Raw genomic sequence first — 26,818 nt, 5'->3', positions numbered from 1 at the left:
CCTTTTCATTGCTGAGTAATATTCTATTATATGGAGCCACAGAGTTTTTTTAGCCATTTACCTGGTGAGGGAAATTTGGGTTGTTTTTGTGGGCTTTAAATTTGACATACAGGATTGAGGGCATGCCTGTTTCTTGGTGTGATCACTTCTCTTGAATAAATGCCTACAAGTGGGATTGCTAGGTCATATGGTAAGCATATGTTTAACTTTATAAGAAACTGCCAGTTTTTAAAGAGGCTGTACTATTTTGCACCCCACCAGCAATGCATGAGAGTTCAAGTTATTCTACTTTGTTAACATCATTTAGTATTGTCAGCTTTTAAAACAATTATTTTAGGCATTCTAATAGGTGTGTAGTGTAGCTCATTCTTTTTTTAACTTATATTTCCCTACAGACTAATAATGTCAAGCATCTTCTCATATGCTTTCTTGTTATCTGTGCATCTTCTTTGGTGATGTATCTGTTCAAATCATTGGCCCATTTTTTGAATTGGTTGTTTGTTTACTTACAGTTGACTAATTAACAAATTACATACTGCTTACAAGTCCTTTGTCAGATATGTGATTTGCAAATATTTTTCTGCCAGTGTGGCTTCTGTTTTCATTCTCTTAACAGTGTATTTTGCAGAGAAAAAGTTTTTAATTTAATGAAGTCCAACTTATCAAATTATTATTTTTTTTAGTGAATTGTACTATTGGTGTTATATCTGAGAACCTTCTCCCTAATGCATGGTCACAGAGATTTTTCTTCTATAAGTTTTATACTGGTATGTTTTATATATAGGTCTATGATCCATTTTGAGTGGACTCCTTTTTTAATGCTAAAAATTTTTACAACTTCACCTGATAATAATTGGACTGTTTTTTATTAGTCTTTGAGTAAATATCTAAGGACATAAAGATGCTATGAATTCAGCAATACTTAAAGTTTTGTGTCACCTTTTTATCTATTGACCAGAGAATATTGACTTATTTTCTTATAAAGCTGACATGAATTACGCTAATTTAAATTTTATTAACTACAATTGCACCTACATACATTTGGAAAGTGCAGTATATAAATGTTCAAGGTGCTTGGTTTACAGCAAATGCTCGGGGCTCTGTGGAATTGAAGATGCCTTGTAATCATGCTGCCTTCCCTCAGTCATGTAATGGTTTTACAGCCACAGATCTAGACCAGTCTTCTCCTTGTATAGATAAAGAAGCAGAGGTTCAGAGAATCAGCCCTCTTTCTAGGGTCAAATTTAGTTAGTGGCAAAGCTAGTCTAGAACCTAGGGCTCTGGAATTTGAGTCCAGTGCACACTCTGTTGCTGTGTTATGGTTTATTGTAATGGCCTCTGGCCACTAGAAAGTGAGACTTCATTATAGTAATCATTCTTTTGAACATATGCCTTGCTTTCAATGAGATCTTTGAAAGTAGAGACTGCACCTTTTCTAGTTTTCGAATGTCCAATTTTGATCTATATTATTATGTGTCCTAACATTATGCCTGAGGCATTTGTGGCATAAGTGCTCATTGAGCTAATGTAATGATGCTGTCCTTGGGTAAGGAAACAATGCAGAACAACCTGTCATTATTAGATTTTCACTGGGAATACCTGGAAGGGTATTGGTTTGATGCAGTATATTATAGAGAAAAACATACGAGATTCAACATCAGAAAAACTAAGTTGAAACGCTGGCTGAGCTACCAGCACCATGATACAGGGAAAATAACCTTTTTGATTCATTGGGGGAAAAAAAAAAAAAAACTCCACGAGAGAAGGATGTTTGGATGGACCAAAACAAGTTTGTGAGAGCTTGAAGTCAGCCTGGTACTGAAACTCAAAAAAAAATACAAATTCCATCTCCTTTGTCATTGTTATTAAAAATTCTCTGTGTGGGAAACAGGCAAAACATGATGAGAAAGTGAAAACAAAACTCATAGTTCAATATTAGAGTCAATTATTCTTGTTTCATCCTAAGTGTGTGCTGCAGTAATGAAATGCTCTTCACAAAGGCAGTCAAACAGAAGTCACAGAGCCAGGCATGTTGTGCAAAAAAGCCATACAAAAAGAAGTGATCTTTGTAGCAACATGTGAAAATGAAGTAATATAAGCCACTTCACAATGTTATTTCTATTAGCTCTGGCCTTTGGGCTATTATCTCCAAGTTTTCCTATTTCTTGTGAAAGCTGTCTTTTTATTCCTGAAAGTTATTTATTTATTTATTTATTTATTTATTTATTTATTTATTCATTTATTTTACAATCATAGCCACTAATGTGGTGACATCGATCCTGCAAAGGTCATGTGGGCTTAAGGGAAAGACAGAGTGTACAGCCAGAGGTCAACTTTATCCAAGCTTAAACATTGCATCTCAAAGCAGTATTCAAACAGGATCATTCCACATGCGTGTCTCTTGTTCCCTTCTCTTCAAAACATTCCAGGCCACAGCTTCCTGCTTCGCTCTTGCATTTTAATCCCCCTACTTGGCATCACATCAAGCTCTTGGCATGGCATGAATGACTTCTCTCATTGCCCCTAAGGGCTTGGGTTCTGTCATCTGTGGCTGTCATTGCAGAGATGCAAATGAAAGCTCCTTTGAGATGAATTGAAGTCAATGTGGCATTGACTAGCCCCAGCCCAGTGGGGGGCTAAATGCAGCACCCTCAGAAATAAATATGCTCCTCTGCTTCACTTGGTCTTCACAACTGCACATCCACTTTTTCTTTCTTTCGTCTCCAAACCATATCCACACTGTGTACGGGGTACCCAGGTCTACTTCTCTACCCATATCTGTTTCCCAGATATACCCAGTCAATATTTACCCACCTCTTTGAGGGCTAAGCCATCAGATATGGAATATACATAGCTTTTCAATCAATGTGATTCTGGCATAAGCAAAGTGTGGCACCATCATATTTCCCCTTTTTGTAATCCTCCTTTCCATCTTGTTACTTTTCTTCCACCTGTTCTCAGATATCCAGTGTTGTACAGATTTATTATCCAGCACTGACCATCTTCTTACCCTTTGCTCGACCTCTGGAAGAAAAGCATATAATCAGCTAATCTTCCCTGATACACAAAAGATACATTATCTCTTGTGATATCCCATGATTCCTAACACAGGGATATTTTTTTGAGAGAAATGATGATATTCAAATAAACAATATCCAATTATAAAATCTAGCACTAAACCAGAATGGGGAGACTATTTTTATGTTAAATTGTTTTATGTAAACTGTAAATCAGGCATATGATGTAACAACAGAACTCATATGAGCTCCTGGCACCTACTAGGTATTCAGTAGGGGAAAGAACAGTGAAGTTCAACGGGTCGGCTAAATTTGAACAGATTTCAGAAGTTTCAAGCCCCTTTTCAGTATTTATTTCCTTTCTCACCAAATAGAAATCCAGCCAATCACTCCTTCTTTCAACACATTTTTATTGGACACCCAAATCATACACAGTCCTAGTAGTTGAGATATAACTATCCTAGGAGCTTTTGGCCCCGTATGGGGACAGAAAATTATGTTTAATCCAAATCAGTGTCATAGAGCCATTAAAAGGGTGGCTAAGGAGAAACATAGGGATATATCTATCACAGCTTTGGGTACCACCAGAGATAGTAATGCCCACGCCAAGTCTGAAGGGCAAGGAAGAAGTGTCCAGGGGAAAGGGAGAAGCAGGCAAGCCGGGGAGCAGAGAGAATATGGTGGCAGAGATGGTTAGGAGTGCAAGTGTTTTGGCACAGCTACAGTATTGGGTTCATGTTGGGTAACAACAGCCATGACACTAGACATATAGCAAGCACTTACTGGAGCCAGACAGAGCTTGAATGCTCGGCAGGCTCTTCTCTTGGCTTCAGTGCCACCATCCACACAAGAGTCAGGAGACCCACAATGCTCCATGCTCGGCTGCTCCACTGCCCATCACCCAGACAATCAGTACCATACTCTGCTGAGAAAGATTTAGAACTAATTGCATCCTGTTCTCCATCCCTATGACCATGGATCCCTCAGGAGAAGCCTGGTCTGACCATTTCTTGTCACCTAGACTAGCCTTACAGAGAGCTCTGTCCATCACTGAGCCTGACCCAACCTAACAGTAGCTTAACCACTCAAACCTTCTACAGTACCTCCCTGGCTGTGTCATCTATTACTCTCAAAACTGGCAATTCTGCAGTCTCATCTCTGACAAAATAGTATTCACCTCTGTTGGGATCCTCCAGAAGACTCTGCTTCCACAGGGTCCTGAAGAAGAGGAGAGGTTCTGTTTTCTCCTCATTGCTACTACTTATCAATTTTACCTTTCTCCTCCCTAAAACTCCCCTATCTTCCTTGAAATCATGGCATAATGAGCTTCTTTTCCTCATTGCAGTTATCTGAAGGTCTTGGAGTCACTCACTTGCACTCTTTGAAGACTCTGACGCCAGGCTCATTGTCTGTCTCACACATATCTCCTACCATAATGTGTGGTGATTTCCAAACCCATATGGAGAATCCTTCCCCACCCTGACTTCTCACTTTCTTTATCTTCTCACCATTGATCTTATCCTTTTCTCTACCTTAGCCTCTCATAGATCTTGCCCTTGTAAGTAACCATACAAATTTCAAAATTTCAGTTTTCCCATTCTCCTACTACTTTCTATCTATTCCATTCAGCCCACTCTCTCCAGTCCTCTGATTCCAGAAGTTTCTCAGCCTTGCCCCCACTAACCCATTGATTTTTCACATTCCTTCTCCCCTCATATCCTGTTCCCTCCACGTCCATCTCAGATCCATAATCTCTTCTTATAATCACTTCCTCACATCCCACCTTCCTTTCCTTTGCCATCATTCTCTTTGTCACACTTACTTGGCTGAATTATAAACTTAGAACCAACTCTCTGTTTTGTCTGCTTCTGCTCCCTAAGCAGCTAAATGTAGCAAGAGAAAACAATGGTAGTTAGCTTTATTTTAATTTCATGACCACGAACCTCAACTGAGCCATTGGTGCTGCCCAAGGATTCCTATCAAAACATGGAGAAGGCTTATGGAGCCAGATTTCCTTGTTTAGATTTCTCCTTCTGCCACTTTCCAGCTGTATCATTATGGGATATTTATCTTTACTTTCTGAGCCTCAGTCTTCTTGTTTGTAAGGTGGGGAGAAGAATGACATTTATCTCTGGGATCACAGTGAGGATTAAATGAGAGAGCTCTCTGTGTTTCCATCTATGACCAACCAATCATCCCACCTGTGTCTGAAGTTCCCTTACTTCTCAAGTCTCTTTTTTTCTGCTCACTCTCCTGCACCATCAAAGTGAGGCCCTTCACTGGGTCGTTCCCATCACCATGTGTGCATACTCTAGTAGTCTTCCTTGACCGACTGACCTTCAGGAATCTATCTATTTTTCTCTTTCCTCTTCACTGCAGAACACCTCTATCTCCCTTTGTCTCCAAAATCCATTTCTATAATGTTTTGTTCACCACTGCTCTATCAAAACTGCACTTATCGATGTTACCAATGAGCATTATCTTGCCCAGACCATGGAAACTTCTCAATCCTTGTTTTATTTGATCTGTCCATAGCATTTGGCATGGCCAGTTCCTCCTTTCCTAAGACTTCCCTTACTTGACTTCCAGGGTGCTAAACCCTCATACTTCTCTTCTTTTCTCCTTGACCATTTCTCCTTGGATTCTTTTGCTGTTTCCTTCTCATATTCTTGACATCTAAATACTGCAGGACTTAACCCTTAGCCCTCTTGTATCTCTATCTGCACTGAGTCCCTTGGTGATCTCACCCAGTTTCAAGTGTCAAATGTCATCTCTAAGCTGATGATGCCCATCTTTACATGTTTTTCCTCCAATACTCTCATGGCTCATTTTATCATTTCTTTCGAGTCTTGGCTCAAATTTCACCTCTCAAAGAGACCCTCTCATTTTATATAATAGTGTTCCTGCACCATCCCTCTCTATTCTCTTACTCTGTTTTATTTTATCTGTCATACATTGATTTGTGCATTGAAAGCCTTTTGAGAACAGGGAGATTATCCACTTTGTAGAACACTTTGTACATAGAAAGCTACCAATAAATGTTTGTTAAATAAAAGCATGATCTAATTCTGAAAATACCTGAAAATACCCCCAGCAATCCTAAGAGAAAGGTCATTACAGATGAAGAGATGGAATCAGGTTAACCCATTATCACACAGCTGGCAATTCAGACAACTGGATTCCAGGGCCTACATGTCACCTAGCCATGCTGCAAAAGCCAGAGGTTACCTGGAGTCTAGATCACATGTGTACTTTTACTAGGTATTGAATTTAATAGGGAGCTACTCTAGTAGTGGTGAGGGAAGAGGGGTGACAGCCCCTGGGATAAGTTAGGTGGTGACTCTATCCAAAATATGTATATAATTGCCTATCTGCAGTTCCTAGGTTATCAAATCACACTGGCTCAGAGGCTGCCTTGGCTCTCTGTTGGAAAGTTTAGGCTGACAGTATATACATGCTTTGCTAGAAGCAAACTGGCCTGTGCTGCCAATATTTAAGTTAGATTTAGTTAAGAGCTTTAAATCAACTTTATCATGAGGTCTGTAAAACTGAAAACCTTCCTCACTGTTTCCATAGCAGCCAGATGGTTGACACATTTCTTAAAGAAGATTATATGTTAATGCTCAAGAACCATTTACTATGCTCATATGCTGCTGACCCAAAATGCCACAGCTTGAGCTAGTCAAGCAAAATATTAATCTTTGAAAAGGACACATTATATTTCAAGCTATAGTGAAAGAGGATAAGGTTTCCAAAAATCTGATTAAATGAACTTTGAAAATATTTATAATTTAAATATTTGACTCTTCTAAAGTTTAGTGCTGTATGGATTCTGGCCCTTCAGCTACCTCATATAGGGGGTGGTGGTATAAGATGCATGAGTTATTTCCATATAGGCCATAAGTACATTCAGTTAATAGATGCTAAAATTTGCCATGTTTCCATGGTGAAATGAATTGCTGTTTTCTGTTTTAAAGGGAACCAACTGTTCACCCTCCAATACCTCCAAAGCCCAGTTCTCCTGTTTCATCTCCTAACCAGCTGAGACGGGAGAACAGGTGAGACCTGGCATTCCAGAAAATTTTGCCCAAATGAGGAAGTTAAAGAAATGAAAGCAAATGAATTATGACCTGTTTTGTGCAAAGCATGGGTATGTTTTGTGCACACATTCACAGAAGAAGCATGTGTGAAGCTTTTCTAATTCTAATTGCCAATACAAATGCATGTTTATGTTTGCCTTTGAATACTTACAGCCATTTCCTATCTTATGGAAATATACCTTCAAAATAGAAGCTGAACAATATTCATGTCCAGGAAGTGTTTATCCTCACATTTCTTCTAATTTATGTATAAGGAAGCATTATATAAGGAATCTCTTTCTTTCTGTCTCTGTGTATATAAATTTATAAATATACATGCATACATATGTAGTATTTGACATATATAATCTAGATAGAAACTACATATATACATGCATTTGGTTTATATTTACTCCTAGTTAAATTTCCCATTAAAAGATACATTTTCTCTTTATATATTTTTAAATATATTATTTATTTATTTATTCATGAGAGACAGAGAGAGAGAGAGAGGCAGAGACATAGGCAGAGGAAAAAGCAGACTCCTTGCAGGGAGCCCAATACAGGATTTGATCCCTGAAACCTGGGAACACTCTCTGAGCCAAAGGCAGATGCCCAACGACTGAGCCACCCAGGCGTTCCTAAAAGCTACATTTTCTGATGAAAGATGTTCTTAAAACTGTATTACTACTCAAACCCTCCCTTATATTAGAAATACTTTTGGGTAGCTCTTTAGTCTTGTTTTAGCTAAGGAATTTGCAATTTATTTCGAAACTATTATAATTTAAAAAAATCTTCTAATTAACTTATCTCCAAATCGAGAAAAAAACAGACTTGCTTTTCCATTTTTAATCTCTGACACTCTATAATTAATACTTAGAAACAAATTCAAAGTTCTGAAAATTTCCCATGTGTTTCTGCTAAACTGTTTAATAATCTTGAGCTGTTTTTCGGGACATACATTGCACATTTCCATTATTGTGAGATTTAAAAAATGATTTATCATTGAAGACTGAATACATTAGATCCACTTGGTTGCCTGCCTTTGATTCTTTTGTATTTTTGCATTTTGATGATGATTTTTGTTGACAACATGAAAGAAAATTCTAGAATTATTCTTCAGGAAGAGAGTAACTTCAGCTAGAAAATGCTGACTGGGCAGCAGGGCTATGTAGCATTAAGTGTTCAGCCTATTGAGTTAAAAACCGAAGTCTGAATTTCTATTCAGTGAAACTTCACAGGATCTTTGAAATTTTGTCCTTAGGATGAGGAGATTTTTTTTCCTTTAATGAGTCAGGAGAATACTTCTTCATTGAATTAATGAAAAATATAAACTAAATTTATAACTTTTTATTTGTGCAATGGTTATAATTAAACTCTTAAAATAACTTTTTAAGTTTTCCATCTTATATTATTTTTCCTTAATATAGTAATGAGAAATTAAATATTAATTTGAATTGGATTTTTTAGAGGGCCTTAAATAAATTGGCTTTAGTATTATCTAAATTCTAGTCTAAAATCAGTGACCCTAGAGCAGTGAGCTTGTGTAAACTCAAAAAAAAACTAAATTTCACGGTAATTGGTCTAATCCATTTTTACTACTTTAATTTCTTTCTTCTAGTGATCTTAAAAATAAAATTAGGACAACTTGCATGTTTTAAATCCTGATTACTTTAATCACAGCAAGATGATTTTAATGAAAGAATATGAAAGGAAAGTGTTTCCTATGTAATTAACACATGTCCTCAGGGGAACAAAAATAGTTGAATATAGTTTTTTGAGAACAAGCAAGAATGTATAAGTAGGTCAATCAGATACTTAGGAAAATAACAGAAAAAAACCTCATATCATAGACTGTGACAGAATCTAATATCCATAAACTTGTTCTATCAACTCAATGTGGTCATTCTCAATGTGTTTTAAAGGGAACCAACTGTTCACCCTCCAATACCTCCAAAGCCCAGGTCTCCTGTTTCATCTCCTAACCAGCTGAGACGGGAGAACAGGTGAGACCTGGCATTCCAGAAAATTTTGCCCAAATGAGGAAGTTAAAGAAATGAAAGCAAATGAATTATGACCTGTTTTGTGCAAAGCATGGGTATGTTTTGTGCACACATTCACAGAAGAAGCATGTGTGAAGGTGTATTGTGTGAAGGTGTATTGAAATTTAAAAAATTTCTCATCTTATTTCAGCAAATATGTCCCTTGATCATATTCAAATGGGGGTAACATATTTAGGAAAAAACCATTCCTTTGATTCCTGATAACAAAAAAGATTCTTAAGAAATACGTATGAAAATGCCTTATTGATGATTGGAGACTAAGATAAAAAATGAACATAAACACATTTAGGAAAGATATTTCTAAGCATATCTAGTGATTAAAAATGTATTAAAACATAGGCTAAATTGCAAAATTATTATATTGGACTTCAGATTTTCAAATAAGAAATGGTTGAGTTCTAGCCAACTGAAAGAGCTAAGGTAAAGTTTGTTATCTTAAGTGGTGCTCTTGGTTCAACACACTGTAATCTTTTTGAATATAAATGTTTCCTTAAAAATGTATATTTAACAAAAGTGTTTTCTTACCTAACAGATATTATCTTTAACTTTGAAAATATAGGCAGATTTGTCCAACTAAACCAGGTGTACATACAGAAACCAACAGATCCACTGAAAAAAGTATAAGGTACAATGATCTCTATATCTATGTAACTGTAGGAAGTACAATGTTTGCCTAATTAGAATACCTAAAAATGCCAGACAATTAATAATAAAAGAGACAAAATCAGTTCTCCAGCTGGCTTCCATATAGTGAGGAATAAACATTTTTTTCGTGTACCTACAGAATTTTATTCCTTTGATTTCTATTCTAAGCTTTATATTAAGAAAACAACCAACATTGTCTGACCGTGATAGCAGAGTAAAATAAACACCTTAAGAAAGGAAAATACTTTTTATTCCCAGCACTTGTCCAAAGGACTGTGATATAGTTGTGTTGATATTTAAATGTATAGGTGGAAATGTAGTCATTTGATTGAACTTGCTCTACAAAAGCTTTGCTAGAATTAGCTGTATAATTAGGCCATATCCAGTTCTATCCACATCATCAGGAAAAGCCTCACAAATTGTATTGATCTTTGGGTCAGGTTTTCCCATGACAGTCCTGATTTATGCCTGTTGTCTTGCACATCCCATCTGGTATAGTATGCATTTTGGTTATATCCTATTTTTATTTTTTATTTTTTAAAGAAACCACTATTTTGATATCAGTTTTAAATGATGCTATTGCTTATCAATATGATAAACAAGTTTCTATTTATTATGTTAAAAAACATACCATTAAATTTACCATCTTATCCATTATGACCAACCAATTTTTCAAAGTGCAGAACTTACATACTTTTTGTTTTTTGTTTTTTTGTTGTTGTTTTGTCCCTTGACCATCAGAAAAGTCCCAGTTTAAAACATATATCACATGAATACCCTTACCTTTGGGGAGAATCATGTTTCCCTTGTATTTAGTTACTTGAAGTGCAACTGTATCTTTGCATTGCCCAAGCTGAGTCCCATGTGCCATAAGATGTCAATGTATATTCTGTGAAAGAAGGGCTTAATGGCCAACCCATTTGGGAGACACAATTAAATAGAGTTCTCTACCACAGGACTTCTCAGAACCTTCAGTGTGCTTATATACATTCTGAATCTCCAAAAGTTGGTTGTATTTCCCAAATTGACTTGACTGCAAAATTCTTTTTTCATGTAACCCTCTTAACCTTCTATGAAACATTGTTTGTGAAACATAGGTCTTAATTACAGGAATGCCAATAAGGATTTTCCCAATTATTTCTTTGCATGATCTAGAGGAATTCGTGTGGATTTGAGCCCTGTATGTGTCAGGTGTTTCCACTTACCCTATAGTTTAAAATGTACGTTCTTTTGCTTTGTAAGTCTAAGAAGGCAGATATTTTCACTGCATGTGAGGGATGAATTAATCATCTGGACATGTTGCTTAATGCTCATTGACTCTAGTATACTAGAAACACCTCTGAACACACAGCTGTGTTTACTTGTGTAGTTAGCTCTGCTTTTTTCCATATCCTTTCTTAAGTACAGAACTTGGGAGAAGCCAATGTGTTTAGGAGAAACTGTAGTTATTTCAGTGAACACTAGATGGCAGAGCCAATGCCCAGTTAAATGACTGATGTGTGTGTGTGTGTGTGTGTGTGTGTATGTATGTGTGTGCGCATGGTGATATGAGAACTATTTCATCATGCAGTTAAACTCAATAATTCCTGAACACACGGACTATTGTTTTCTTTACTGAAAATGTAAGATTTTCTAGCCACTTCAAGGATAGCTCTACTATCATTGACTTGCATTTATTTTTCATCCTTTGAAGGACTCAGGATCTCGAGAATATTGTTAAAGTGGCCACTTCACTTCAGAAAACTAACAAGGGGTAAGAGCTCAGAGCTTTTGAGCTTGTATTTTTCCTTTCTTTCTATTTCAAAAAAGCTTAACCAGTGCCTTTAAAAGTTCCAAATATAAACAAAATCCCTGTTTACTATATACAATTTAAAAGAAGAAAGAATCAGTTTCTCTAGATAAATGTCCCTGAAAAGTGAGTGAGACTGACATTGATCTCACTCATGGATACGGGGTTACTCTTCTTCCTCAGCTTTGTATTTTGATGATTATACTCTCATCTCCATCACCTCAGCTGTCTGTGGTTTTGACCTTATTCCAAGTCTTTGTCCTGTATTTATGCTACTAGCTCAGATCTTATCTGTCTTCCTAGAATCCTCATTTAGAATGTCCTAGGCCATATTTACCTTCCTTCCCAAATGCACTCTTTCCAAACTTCTTTCTGTTCTTTCCTTCAGCCAACCTCACCTTTCTGGAATCATTCTTAATTCTTCCATGTCTTCCCCCTCAATGTAGTATCAGGCATATATGCATTAAATTTGTAAAATTCTCCACTTGCCCACATGGCCTCACCCCAGTGCAAACCCTCATCAACTCCATCATAGGTTTTTAGAGTAGCTATGCAGATTTACTTGTATTCCCTCAGTCTCCTCTCCCCTAAACCATTACTACCCCATTAGTGCCAGAACTTTCTTCCTAAAATTCTGTTGAACACTTTAATGGCTCCCCATTGCCTGTTCAGTTACATCTAACCTTTGTAAATGTAGCTCCAACCTAACATTCAAGAGTTATTTCTGACTTCACCCTTATATTTACCCTACATGGAATACCAAATTAAACTACTTTCTTTCTACAGTCTCCAGACATTGTGCCTTTGTTTATGCCATTCCACCCATGTGGCAGCCTTTCCTAACTTTCCTAACTTCCTAGCCACCATATCCATTCAAGTCCTACTTATTTTTCAAGATCTAGATCAGATATCACCTCTTCTGTGAAGTCTTCCCAGAATGATTCAGTGAGATGTGACTTCTGTTTCACTAAGCTATCAGAGTCCCACTATTTATGTGTTATAACAGCTAATCGTATTTGTTGTTATTTCATGGAATCTATGCAAATATCTTATCTTCTCTATCATTTCTTTAATCTCTTAGAGGAAATATTTTGTCCTATTGACCATAAGTCATTTGCAGAGTCTGACATGATGCTTTGTGTAAAGTAGGTGCTTATATAATAGATTGTGGTAAAGAATAGTGAACAGCAGGAAACCTGGAGTATAAACATTCCATAGTTTAAATCCCATTCCTGCAAAAATTCTCCTTGCTCATGGACTTCAGCAATGCTAAGCAAGATTAAGGATTGTAGTCCTAGTCAAAAGAAGTGAAGAAACAGAAGTAACACATAGCCCTTCTGTGCAAATGAAACTGATTGGAGCTCTGAATCCAGACAGGAACTCCAGAAAGTATCCCGGATGTTTCATTTCCACTTCTCTTATTTAAGTGTCTAGATCTCTAATTTTACTTTTTTACTTTTTTTGAGATAGTATTTTGTTTTTAAAAGGGATTGAATAGTTTTTTGGTGAGTGAGAGTGGTTTTTGAAGGAGAGATGGGTGAATGATGCTGAAGGGAAATTGTGGTTTGGCACAAATCCAACAAAAACAATGAGGACTACAGTTAGTCCTGTTCCCTCTCTGTAGGCATAGTACACAAATTCCACAATGGGAGTGGGATGTGTTCTCCACAGGGAAAAGTTACTGCTCTGTCAGCGACCAGGGGAAATGTTTATTGGATCAACATACCCAACTATCATTACTGTGGACTATCTGTAGGGACTAGAAATAGCTTTATTCACCTAACTGTTCTTGGTGATATTCCTTTGTGAACTGTCACTCCTATCTGATTAAGAACATTTAATTTATTGCACCTGCAATGGTGAAATTTAATATCCAAAGCTTTCATCAATGTAAGGTCATTTTAAAAGTCCACATTCCTTATTCAGAACATTGTCTCCATTTTATTTAATTTATCACAGAGTGTCTTCTCATGATTTATGCCAATCTGTTTGTAAAAACATGAGCAACCCCAAATCCTGATAATTACATCATTGTAATTCATACTAATCAGAAATTCTGGGACTACAATTTTACAGGACTCTTAGGTTTGCTCTTTTCCTTGGAGACATGGACAGATTCATACTCTCAGAGCTAGGAGGTGGAATTTCAAGCAACTAACAACAGTGAGGCATTGTGTCAGGGGACTAAGTGATATGTTAATTTTTTTGTCAGGGTCAGCAACTTTCATATTTCAGTATTAACCTGACTTCAATCCTACTACTGAATATGTAACATTACTTGAAAGGATTCACCTATATGATGGCTGTTAATTTTATGTGTTTTTGGGTCTCTAAGAGGATTGCCCCAGCAGCTATTTTGGCGGGGCATTGTGCCAGGCATCTTCAAAGCACATAAATGGCTCAGCAACTATACCTCTCTAGCCTGAGCCAAACTCTTGATGTCTCTAAAAGCAGTTTAAAAAATAAATATAGCAAGCATTTATTAAATGAAAAATTTAGTAGACTGGGAACTGTTACTATAATGGACAAAATTAATTGAGAGTTTTTGACTTGCCAGATATGCTTCACACTATGTACTCATTCATTAGCTTATTGATTTTTTTCTCAGGTGGGTACAATTAGTATTCTTGTTCGACAGGTGGAAAAATTGAAGCAGGAAGAGGTTAGGTAATTCACCCAGAGTCATCAATTCATAATTGGTAAATCCTGGGTTAGGCTCCATGTATCCCTGACCTGGGACTCTGAATATGTAACTCCTGAGTTACTTGGCCTCATGGCTTCCTGGTCAGTACCAGTGATGACTCAGAAGAAAAAGGAACATTGAGAAAGTGTGGGAAATGTGTATTCTAGAGCAAGAAGAAGGGAAAACCATGATTTGTGATCTAAAAACTGGACCAGGAGGGCAAGAGAAATGGGGGCAAAGGGATAACAGAAATATGGAAGAGAGAATACGCTGCGAGGAGCGAACAGAAACCAGAAACCCACTGAGGCTGCCTTCTTGAGGGAGAGACCTGAACTCAGGTGACCCTAAGGGATGTTCTGGAACCCAGGGTTTAGCTTAAACAGGTTGCTCCTCAAGAAGCAGCCAGAAAGTTGTAGTTCTCAAATACAGAAACAAGATAACAAATTTAGTGGACTTCAAATGAGGGAAGATCACAATTTAAGAAAGTGCTGACTTACTGATGAACAGGTGTTTTTCAATAGCTACTTTGTGCAGATACATTATGTAAAGATAGAATCTCTAGTCAGTGTACCTATATTTGTTGATTCAATTAAAAACCTGTATTAAATATTTACTGTATAAAGGATACAGAATTAAAGACTGAAGAGGATCCAATGTAAAACATAGTGCAAAATTTTAAGTGGTGTGTATGTATGTGTGTGAGAGAGAAAGAGAGAGATGTAGGAGCAGGAACATTAACATGAGACAAGTTGCTACATGACAAAATATAGTAGTGTAAGTGCTAGAAAGGAAGTGAAAACAAAATGCAGCAAAGTTTCTGAAAACATAGAGGACTCTATTCTGTTGGAAGACTGGGAATTGTTTTGAGGAAGAGGCATTTGAAGAGAACCTTGAAGGATATATGAGATTTTTGTAGTATTTCAGACTTAAGATGGACCTGCCCTTTGACTGGGCTGATGTGAGGTTTTTGTTTGTTGTTTTTTTCTTCCAAAAGTGAAGAATTGGATAACCTCATAAAAATGAAGAAAAGTTTGAATAGGTAAGTCTTAAAAACATCCATTTTTTGCTTTATTATTGAATTGTGTATCATGACTTCTCATGTCTTTTTAGTATTTGAGCATGAGGATCCACATCCTGGGTGAGTTAAAAGTAGCCTACAAATCTTGAATAAAAAGCTTGCAGGAATCATTATCATTTCACCACTACTATGAATGGTTATTACAATCTAAAGATACTAATATTAAAGTGTTTTTTATTTTCATACTCTATTTAGTAAGGCAGTGATATAAATAATCACAGTTCTCTTTTCGAAATATTAACATATTCATATGTGGACAGAGTTTAGTTTGGTCACTGAATGCTTTCAATTTTACACTTTACAAAAGCCACTTATTATCTTAGTCAACCTTATCTCCTTAATTTTGAATCATTTATAATTGCACGCTTTAAAAATTATAACAATTGAGGTTTGGGTTGGAAGTGTGTACAGTTCTTGCTATCTCTCTGTTACTTTGCCTACTAACATGTTACATGGGTAGGAGCCAGAGAGACAGAGAAATAACACAAATGTCAAATGAACCAATTGATCTGAACTTCAAGAGGTGTGGTTTTCATACCCTGTTCTGACAGTAGTGATCTTATGATTGACTATCAACAACTTATTTAAATTGCTGCTTTTCGGTTTCTTCATCTATGAAGAGAGTGGGTATTAGATCAAGGATCCCAGACTCCAATAGTGGGAAGGGCCCGATTGTATGGAACACAGAGGAGTGCCCTGTCCAAAGTGTCTGGCTGTTTCTCATCTGCTAACAGGTGCAATGTGAGAATTTGAACCCCATATTACAGAATATTTTCAGGATATCTTGAAAATCCAGGTTTTGATATGTCATAGCCATCTTTGTAAGCATTGGCTCACACTAAAAACTAAATACTGAATCCAAGCAACACATCGAGGACCTATTGGCTGTTTGTGAATCCCCAGTTCATATCTTTTGTCTTATTTTTCTGAGGTCCACTGAAATTTAAATTTTGAGTCTATGAAAATATCTATTTGGAATATAGCAATTTCAAGAATTAGGGCTCATCTTACCCACCCAGTTTCTATTTCCTGTCTATGTATAGAAATATAAACTGGTCTCTGTTTCTATAAAGTTAAGTGTGTGTTGTTAACACTAATGAGGTTTTTTATTCAATACATTTAAAGAAATCAAGGTCTTGATGGTCTCTTCAGAGCAAATCCTAGGGCAGAGCAAACAGAGAAAAGGTAAGTGCATCTGTCCCTAACCTGAAAATATGATCTTCCAGATTGCTTGCTTTATCTTTTCAGACATTCACTGGAAGGGAGTTGTATCCTCTGGCATGGAAATGTACTAACAGATGGAGTAGTGCTCTCAGTATTGTACATTTAGCTCAGACATAATTGCCTAGAAGGATTTCTACTCTTCCATTCAATAAGAGTAAATGAGCAGTTCATGAAGAATGTTTATTGTATCTGACCTCTTAAGATACCACATAATTTTATTTCAGCAGGTAGTCTTTTATTTGAATTTCTTTGTGTTTACAGAGCCAAAAGCCTTGAAAATCTCATTTTTATGAATACTCGAACAGACAAAGATGGCAAAGGGTAAGATTTGACTAAGGCTCTTATGGGCCTCTTTGATTGAGTCCTAAACTATATGCTATTTCCTGGATATGACCTCCTGCTCAGGACAAGGGGCAAAGCAGACTGGTGGAACAGGTCCTGTATGGGGCGGGGGGGGGGGGGGGGGGCGGGCGGGATCAGGAGATGAGTGGATATCTTGGTGCTGCATCTGCCACTTACATCAATCTGGATGACCCTGGGCAAATCACTTAACCTCTGGAGCCTGCTGTTTCCTCATCCTATAAAATGAAGGGCATGACCTAGATGATCTTCACATTCCGTTTTGTATTTAAAAATGAAGGAACTCTAGCTGACTATTACAAGTGGTGGACAATAGGCTGGTTTATGAACTAAATATATTCATTCTAAGATATTTTGATGCTGGGAGCATAGTCTCTCACCACTGAAGTCTTTATAATACTTCAAGGCACTTTTCAGTTGGAATCTTGATTGAGTCACTTCAAATGTATATCTCATATATATTTGTAAATATCTCAGGGTCAAGAGTCATGCTTTTACTTGTTTTAGATCATAAAAAAGGGTTAGTGAATGATTAATAACTAAATCAATAGCTTAATTTAAGAGACTGATTTTTAGTTCTAGGCTGATACTGATGTCCTAGAAAATTGACTTAGATTTTGATATATTTTTATATGGAAAGAAACAAAACTCTTGAAAGTTTTATTAAAGAAAATCATAGAATAGTCAAGAATGACAAAGGGTAAAGATTTAGGAGATTTCTGTTTTTCCTACCAGGTTGGCTGTTTACCTTGTACTTGATTAGTCATTTAATTTGCCTTCCTTATATGATAATTATTTCTATTGTCTTGATTATCTTTTAAAGCCATTTATCTGTGCCAGTCTGTGCACAGAATGGTATTCTAGCTTTCCAAGCCAATCTTGGCAGATGCATTCTCAACTCTATCTGATGTAGAACACTTAAAGTCTATGTGGTGAAAATTATTGGCAATAATAATTTCACAGATACTGAATCCTTATTAATAATATATTATAATATAAACATGTAAGTATTATTACAGGTAAAATTTTTTCTTCACATGGAGGACAGGTGAAGGGGGAAAATAGTCAATTCTCTGTGAATGGTTATATGAGCTTTATAGGAAAAGATGAGATTTCAGATATTTAAGAAATGAAATTGGGAAGGGTCCACAAAAGTGATAGAAAATAGAAAATTTAGGATGAGTATCTCAAGTAAATCATTTCTGGGCTGATAAAGAGGAGAAAAGAGATGTGATCTGTAATGTGCAATTGGCTTTTTGATGTAGTAATGACTGAACTCATTGATGTAGTAGAGTGAGTCCATAGCCCTTTTACCTTCTTCTTGCCCTTTCTCTCTGCCTTCTTTCTCTTTAGTTTCTCTGAAAGATGCTAGAATGTCAATAGCCTTATCACAGTGAAATACGAGACAGATAAAAATGGCAAAGGGCAACACCTGGACAATTGGGGGATTTAGAGGGATTAACTTTGATATTCTCTAATAGCTTTAAACTATTTGCATGGAAAGGTTTCTTGTTTGTAGTCTTATATAAATCACTGGAGCCATTCTAGAGCTATTCCTGCCTTTCCAAGGTACTTCAGGACCTTGAACTTTTTACTAAAAATGACATGTCTAAATCTCCAAAGGGTCTAGATTTAAAATGTTGACCATCTGATTTCCACCCCTGATATGAATGATTTTTATGTTTAGAGAAGGCAATATATCAACAAATGTATTAAAGTTAGCTTCCCACCAACCATCCCTGAAAGGACAAAGAAAGCACAACCTGAGACTTGAAGGGAACTTTTACTATTAAAATATTTTAATGATAAAGAAAATGTGATATATATATATATATACACACACACACACACACATGCACATACACACATACACACACACACACACACACACACACACCCTGGAATATTAGCCATAAAAAAGAATGAGATCTTGCCATCTGTGACAACATGAATGCATCTAGAGGGAGTTATGCCAGGTGAAGTAAGTCAGACAGGGAAAGACAAATACCATATGATCTCACTTATATATGAAACTTAAAACAAAGAAAAAGCAGAAATAGGCACATAAATTCAGAGAACCAAATGATGGTTGCCAGGAGGTCAGTGTAGGGATGGGCAAAATGGGTGAAGGGGAGTGGAGATACAAGTTTCTAGTTATGGAATGAGTAAGTCACGAGGATAAAAGGTACAATGTAGGGAATATAGTTAATAGTATTGAAATAGCATTATATGGTGAAAGATGGTAGCTATACTTGTGGTGAACATTGTATCACATATAGAGTTGTTGAATCACTATGTTGTACACCTGCAACTAATGTGAACATTGTGTGTCAACTCTATTTCAATTAAAAACAAATTTACTGAGACTCCTGGGTGGCTCAGTCAGTTGAGCACTGGACTCTCAATTTTGGCTTAGATCATGATCTCAGGGTTGTGAAATGGAGTCCTGCATCGGGCTCCACACCCAGCAAGGGATCTGCTTGAGATTCTATCCCTTTTCCTCTGCCCTTCTCCCAACCTGCACATGCTCTCTCTTGCTTGTTCTCTCTCTAAAATAAATAATCTTTTTTTTTTTTTAAAGAAAACTGTTACATTTACTTTAAAAATAAAAAAAATAAAGAGTTTGTAATAGCTTGGCCTCAATCCACAAGTCAGGCTCTTTGACCATTATGTCTTTTGAGAACATGAAGAATAAAATATTAGAGAAAAAAGGACCTTAAGATGGCATAGTCTAATTCCATTCCTTGTGGTGAGAAAACTTGGTGCAGAGAAGTGAAAGAACATGATCACAAACCGTATTAAAATCAGAATTAGGAATTGAATCCAGATCTCCTTTGTACACTGATACTGGTCTCTAGTGCTATAATGCATACTAATAAAAGTAACCTCAAGATTATAACTTTGTATAAACTGTCAAGACAACTCAGTTCTAAATAGCAAGAATGTTTATTATTGTATTAAAAAGTATTTCATTAAAATGATTTAGTCACAACAGAGTAATGACTGGGACCTTACTATTAGAATATTTAGCGTATCTCATCAGCATTTTGCATGAAAAGAGCCACTTATATTAAAATTTTCTAAAGACTTCTGAGGCTTTAGGTACTGCTAATATCTTAGTCCCGTGGTGAGAAATAAGCTGTTGCCACAAGAGATTGAGTTACTCTCTCTCCTCTCTCTCTTTTGCTTTGCTGTCCTCCCTGCTCCAATGTTGTGAAGGAACCAAGGCCTTGGAGGTCTTACTAAAATTAATCAAAGGACTGACAAAAATGAGAAAGGATATCTTGCTGGGGCTCTCTTTTTTCAAGTTGATTTTTCACACCTCATTAGAAATGGGAGTATTATACCTTCCTTGGTCACAGATGAACTGTTGCACTTTATAGGCCTCTCAGAGAGTAAGCAAAGGAATATGAGGAATGCTGTTTCCGTAGGACCACATGTTTGTTACATTGAAGTGCAGGAAATCTGTTACATAATCCCTTATTCTGTATTTTCTTAAACAATTAAAACACAGCCAAGTTTTATATTTAAATTAAGAAATATGAAGGACAAATTGCAAAGTGAGAGGTATGCTGGGAAGTTCTTCTAAACTGATTTAAACCAAGTACTGCTGTGGAAATTAATAAGGCTATGTTGAGGATAATTAAATCCAAGTATTTCTGGCCATTTGGCCTGGAAACATCTGATATCCTTTCAGGGACATTCTTGTTTGTACAGATTTCAGAAAAAAACTGAATATAACCTAAGTGACACAAGATTTTCGTGTTTTTGTTTTTGTTTTTCTAAAGAAGCCAAGATCTCGAAACGATTATCAAAGTGAATGCTAGGAGAGATAAAACTAGGAGAGGGTGAGAACTGTTTTGATGTTTCTGCATCTTGTTTGTTTTCTCCCAAGTTCCACTGCGTGATCTTCTTAGTAATATTGAGGGAGTCACATCTTTGATTTTGCCTTCTGTCTTTTGTCTGATCCTTGTCACCCTGATTTTTACTTTGGAGGGTCTACAATGGATTTTATCTAAATTTACATTTGGCTAATATAAAATCCCAGAGATTAATTTAACTATATTATTGATAGGCAATTTTTATAATAAAATTAATATCTTTTTTTAAATTTTTTATTTATTTATGATAGTTACAGAGAGAGAGAGAGAGGCAGAGACACAGGCAGAGGGAGAAGCAGGCTCCATGCACTGGGAGCCCGACGTGGGATTCGATCCCGGGTCTCCAGGATCGCGCCCTGGGCCAAAGGCAGGCGCCAAACCGCTGCGCCACCCAGGGATCCCCAAATTAATATCTATATAATAATTTTCTCCAAAAGCTTTCAACTAATCATCAGTAATATGGAATGTCTATTTATATATAACACTCTGAAAATACTTTGAAACTGATCTAAACTTTTTTTTAAGAGGTGAAGACCTTGATAATCTTATCAGAGCAAATCCCAAAGGAAGTGAAAATGCTACTGGGTAAGCATTATTAGTGTCTTTAAGTCTGATTTCTGTAAGTAACAATCAATAAGATAAAATGATTTGGCATTTTAACTTCATAACCATATTTTATTAGCATGGACTTAGACAATAACAGTGGGCCATATGACCTTCCTTTCTTGTTCCTTAAAAAAAATCACTTATTTTTTGAAGAACTGTCCTAGTATTTGATAGTCAGTTGCCTTTTATACCAGATTTTAGGCTTTAATTTGTTTAATGGATGATTTACAGAAATGAGTTTCTTTGTATCTAAAGAATGCATTGTCTTGACAACACTTTCAAGGTCCAAGTAACAAAGATAGCAGAAGTGAGGCTTGACTAAAACTCTTGTAAATCAGCTTCTCTTAAGATGAGGGTCTCAAAAAGTAGCTGAAGGGAGGGGCTGAACAGGTATATCCATTAAGAGTAAGGAAATTCCCCAACTTTTTCTCCTCCTCAGGGCTCTGTCAGTAGGGCATGCAGTCACGATACTTCTGCCAACCTCTACAGTATTAACTTTTTTGGGTTCAGGTTATTCCTTTTTGATATTACTCAGTGCATTTTAATGAGGGTGACATGTGTATCCCTGAGAAATGAGTCAATTTTCCTACCATGTAAGCTATTTTTTTTCTTGCTCTTTGTAGTTTATCATAATCTAATTATATTTTTTAAAAACTTGGGTTAGGAAAAAAGTTTATATGAAGACATATATTCTTATCATTTAAAAATATTATTGTTATTGATATTGTTGTTATTATTTAAAAACCGAATAGGCAATTATATCTGATTTGTTGAGTAGAAATTTATATTCTCTCTGGATCTGGTATAGAACTTAATTTGACTCACATTACTTCTCTAATCATTATTCAGTTTATTAGTGTTTTACTTAATAACATTCATTAAAACTCAGTTCTTTATTCAAAGAAAACAAGACCTCGATGGATTTATTAAAGTGAATCCTGAAACAAATAAAAATATCAAGAGGTAAGATATTTAAAGCTTCCCCCTTCCCTTTGGCACTTATAAGCACATTGGAATCTTGAGTGCTTTTATTCAGGAGGGTAAATTAAAATTCAAATAAGTTCTCTTTTCCCCCAAACATATCACAATAAGTAATTTTATACAAGTGATACTCAGAAGTGATCTTTTGCATTTTATTTTTGGGTAACATTTACTATCAGGTAGATTTTGAGAAATTAAATGGGAATTTGAATGAGCTCCTCTATTGAGTTAAATTATTTCTTTCCGTGTGTGTGTGTGTGTGTGTGTGTGTGTGTATAAGTGTATATGTGTGTATGTGTAAGTAGTATGTGTTTATATAAATGTATTTGTGTATTATAAATAGTGTGTGTGTATAAGAGTATATATGTATATTAATCAGGGTTCTCCAGAGAAACTGAAACAATAGGGCATGTATATATTTAGAAAGAGATTTATTATAAGGGATTGGCTTATGCTCTTACAAGAGCTAAGAAGTCCCAAGATTTGTAGTTTGCAAACTGGACACCAAGGAGAGCCAGTGATGCAATTCCTGTCCAAATCCAAATGCCTAAGGACCAGGAGGGCTGATGGTTTAACTTTCAACACCAGAAGGAGATGTCTTAGGTCAAGCAGTCAGGCAAACTCCCTTCTAACATACCCTTTTTGCTCTATTCCAATCCTCAGTGGATTGGTTGTGGCCCGTGTGTTAGGGAGGACCATATACTTTACTCAGTCTAGATTTAAATGTTAATCTCACCCTAAAACACCCTCACAGGCATATCCAGTATAATGTTTGACTAAATGTAGGCACTTTGTGACCCAGTCAACATATGAAATTAACCATCAAAAAAAATGTATGTATATACATAAGTGTACGTGTATGTATACACAGTATAAATATATATAAATGGATGCATGTGGATATGTTTGTGTGTGAATGTGTGCATGTGTAGTGTATTTGTGTGTAGCATATCTATGTCTACATAGTGTAGTGTATGTTTAAAGATGAAGAGTTTAACAAAGTGTAGTTCATTAAAAGAGTCCTACTACCCATGAACTGTCAAGTAAATCTGGAAAGCTTATGTTCTCCTGCTATTTATTTTTTAAAAAGCAGATGGGATATATTTGAAACTGAGCTTGTTGGTATGTTGCTGAAAAACAGGACACCAAATAACTCCATGTGGTTTCCTTTGAACTTCTTTCCATTCAGTTAACTCAGTTCATGATATTATTAGTTGATTCTAAAATGTGTCACTGATGCCTGCAGGCCCAGTCAGCAGAGCAAGGGCTCAGCTGAAAAGCTGCGGTGCACACTGTCAGGCTATCCTGTTCTCAGCAGCATGAAATGGTGGGAGGCCCAGAGACTCAGGGAGTTAGACACCTGTATTTGCACCCAATAAACTGAGAAGAAAGTGTTGATTTCCCTGGCTATCTGTGTAGTCCAGGAAGATAACTCAAGGTAGTGAATGTGAACGGGGAGTCCAAATTCTGTTCAAATTCTGACTTGGTCACTTGATAGCTGTGTCCTCAAGCTTCAATTTACTCATCCACAAAATAGAGATCATAACACTATCATCATGCCTGGCACATAGTAGATACAAGTAATTGTTAGCAATAGTAAAGATTCAGATGAATTATGTTCTCTTAGTGATTTAGATACTGTTTAAATATTTAATTTACTTTGACTCTCCAAGAAAAATCTGTTTTCTAATTTTTATTTAAAAGAGTATTTCAAATAACCACCTGTTATTTTTTATATGTTGGTGTGTGTCTGTGTGAATGTCTATGTTGCACATGTGTATACATGCAAATGTTTGTGTGTGTGTTTGCATGAGTGTATGTATATATGTCGATGTGCCTTTGTATGTATGCCAGTACACATGCATATGGGTGTGTGCATGTCTTTGCAATTGTCCTTGTGTGATTGCATAAAAGTGCACACATGCTTGTATGTGCATGAATATATGTATATCTGTATGCTTTTGCATGCATATTAATTCATATGTACATGGATGTCTATGTGTGTGCATTCGTGTCCATATGTTTGGGAGTATGCATTGTGTGTGTGTGTATTTGTGTGCATACTTCCTGAGAGCTTTTAGGGACCCTAATTGTCTTTTTCTTTCAGTACACATGATTAAGTTCTGTAGATCTTTTAAAAGTAAAACTAAATCATGCTCCCTCTCTTATTAAAAAATTATAAGGTTTTTCCATTTCAAGTAGAATACAATTCTAACCTTCAGCAATGGTCTCTTACTTGTTCAATACAGTCCAGCCAAATTAATCTTTTTTCCTATTCCTGTCTCATTTCTGCCTTATGAGTTCTGCATATGCTATTCCCACTTTGGACTGCTTTACCCCACATTGTCATTTCTGACCATTGACTATAATTGTCACCACCCCCTCCTCCAACCCCAGCAACATAGGCATCAGGCACTCCTTCTTATTTTCTTCAGAGTATGTATTGTTATCTGGAATTGTGACATTCATTTATATGCTTGGTTGTATATTGCTTGCCTCTTCCCAAGTTAGAATGGAAGGCTCATGAGGCATAAGCCTATGTCTGTATTATTTACAGGTTTCCATAACTAATTGTAAATTGAAAGAATGAATGAGTACTGGGGACTTATATAGTATGAAGCTTTGATTCACCATTTAGCTCGAAATGTTATTTTAAATTATTACATTAATTAGCACAGTCTTCTTTATTGATTTTATTTACTTTGAGATTTAAACAAACTTCCACTTACATGTGCTCTATTTAATATGTTTAAAGAGATCAAGTTCTTGGCAAAATAATCAAAGTGAACTCCAGAATCAACACAAGTATTACAAAGGAGGCGTCACAATGCTTATTGTTGTGTTATTTTATTTTATTTTGTTTTAGTACTCAAATCTGGAAAACAGAATCCTGGGATTGTTTTTCTCAGACTCTGGCATTCAAATCTCACATATTTCATTTAGGCAAAAATCTAGGAGAGGTAAAAAACATCAACAAGGATATTCCGGGGCAGAATAGTTGCTTCTGTTGGGTCAATTGTTTCATTTTGCATGGAAAAGGTCCTCATTTTTTTATTGCTGCTTTTAGCCTGGGCATATACATTCTCAGACATCTGGATACAAGTAAAAACTTGAGTCAACATCTGGATGTTTCCAAATATCTGTATCTTTGATATTGTAGAGATGCAACCTCAGAGACTTTCTGATACAATCTTAGTAGGGCCACGGGGCATGGACAAACAGGGTGTACCTTCTGCAGATATCCTTTACCCATGTGGCATCCTCTGTAGATCAGAGGAGCATTGACTTGTGCTGTGAATATGGAAAACACATAGAAACAATAAGAAAAGCAAAATTCCACTAAGATCAGAAACAGAATATATTGAAGGGTAACAACAAAATACTGATGCTTTTAGTGACTACATGGAGTTTTTTATTATAGTAAATATAATATACATTTCAGAACTCTATAGATTTTAATCTTCCTATTGTTTGTTGACAACACAATTAGTCAAAATTTGTAGTTTTAACACATAGTTACAAGTACCAGACACAGACACCAGGTTGTATAACATGGACATTAATAAATTGGCTTATTAGTCTTAATCCAATTCTATGAATAGAAAACCTGCTAATGAATGTCAATTTTACAAAATATAGATTATCCAAAGTTGATTTTAAATTCCCACAGCATGTTGGAGGTTGACATTAAGAGGATGTACTTTCTGGAATGTTCCATGAGATGCATATATAGACTATTACAAAATGTTCAGTACACCTGGCAAAGGTTAAGAGCATAGCATTAAATGAATGATAATAGACATAGAGTTCCAATACAGTGTTTGTAACTGGCCTAAAAGCTCCAAGATTAAAATATTGTCTCATTGAGCCTCAGAGATGTATATATCCCTACATACTTCTGCATAGTCACCTTTAACAATCTTCCATTTTTTGGCATGATCTCAGTAAGTGTTTATCCTGTTTTTTCATTTGGTAGTAATCTATCATTAACCTTATCATTTTTCTTCAATGTTTTACAGGGGCCAGAGCCTTGACAATCTTATTCAAGTGACTCCTGAAGGAAACAGAAGTAACACAGGGTGAAGATTATGTCTTATCTTTCTTCTCCTCCTCTGTCTTCATTGATTTGTGGCACTCATCAGAAAAACTGTGTGGAAAAAAAATCTTTGGATTGGAACCAGAAAATCTGAAATCCATTACTTCCCAGCTGGGTGCCTTTGAGCAAGTTCCTTGGACACTGTGGGCTGAGGCTTCTTAAGTTATAAAATGATGATCCTTTATAACTGTTATACCTTTGTCACTTGATTGTTATAAGGATCAAGTGAAATAATGGATATAAAATCCCTTTAAAGCAAGAAGGCTCTATAAATGGAAATTATTAACAAAATATAGTTTAGTGACAGCTATAGTGT

The 26,818-nt window shown here is 36.1% G+C and overlaps 1 protein-coding gene and 1 long non-coding RNA gene across 14 annotated transcripts in view; one reads left to right on the top strand and one right to left on the bottom strand.

The window, feature by feature from the left end:
- Positions 1-26,818, top strand: part of SCEL (sciellin) — a 163,731-nt gene that overhangs the window by 98,249 nt on the left and 38,664 nt on the right. For 9 of the 13 annotated variants that reach the window (XM_072782701.1, XM_072782712.1, XM_072782708.1 and 6 more), the window contains 10 exons: positions 6,995-7,075; positions 9,022-9,102; positions 9,719-9,784; positions 11,498-11,557; positions 15,271-15,315; positions 16,480-16,539; positions 16,840-16,899; positions 21,345-21,404; positions 22,329-22,388; positions 26,426-26,485. In XM_072782701.1, the coding sequence (XP_072638802.1) occupies positions 6,995-7,075; positions 9,022-9,102; positions 9,719-9,784; positions 11,498-11,557; positions 15,271-15,315; positions 16,480-16,539; positions 16,840-16,899; positions 21,345-21,404; positions 22,329-22,388; positions 26,426-26,485 (633 nt within the window). The remainder of the gene's footprint in view (positions 1-6,994; positions 7,076-9,021; positions 9,103-9,718; positions 9,785-11,497; positions 11,558-15,270; positions 15,316-16,479; positions 16,540-16,839; positions 16,900-21,344; positions 21,405-22,328; positions 22,389-26,425; positions 26,486-26,818) is intronic. The other 4 variants (XM_072782707.1, XM_072782706.1, XM_072782704.1 and 1 more) reach the window with 4 other exon arrangements.
- Positions 25,238-26,818, bottom strand: part of LOC140607997 (uncharacterized) — a 67,326-nt gene continuing 65,745 nt past the window's right edge. Inside the window, exon 2 of the long non-coding RNA XR_012009931.1 lies at positions 25,238-25,697. This is a non-coding gene — a long non-coding RNA (uncharacterized lncRNA). The remainder of the gene's footprint in view (positions 25,698-26,818) is intronic.

Source organism: Canis lupus, chromosome 17 (assembly GCF_048164855.1).
Source record: "Canis lupus baileyi chromosome 17, mCanLup2.hap1, whole genome shotgun sequence".
NCBI classification, from domain to species: Eukaryota; Metazoa; Chordata; class Mammalia; order Carnivora; family Canidae; genus Canis; species Canis lupus.
The sequence above is the reverse complement of the archived record's forward strand: the minus strand, read 5'-3'. Positions and strand labels throughout refer to the sequence as shown.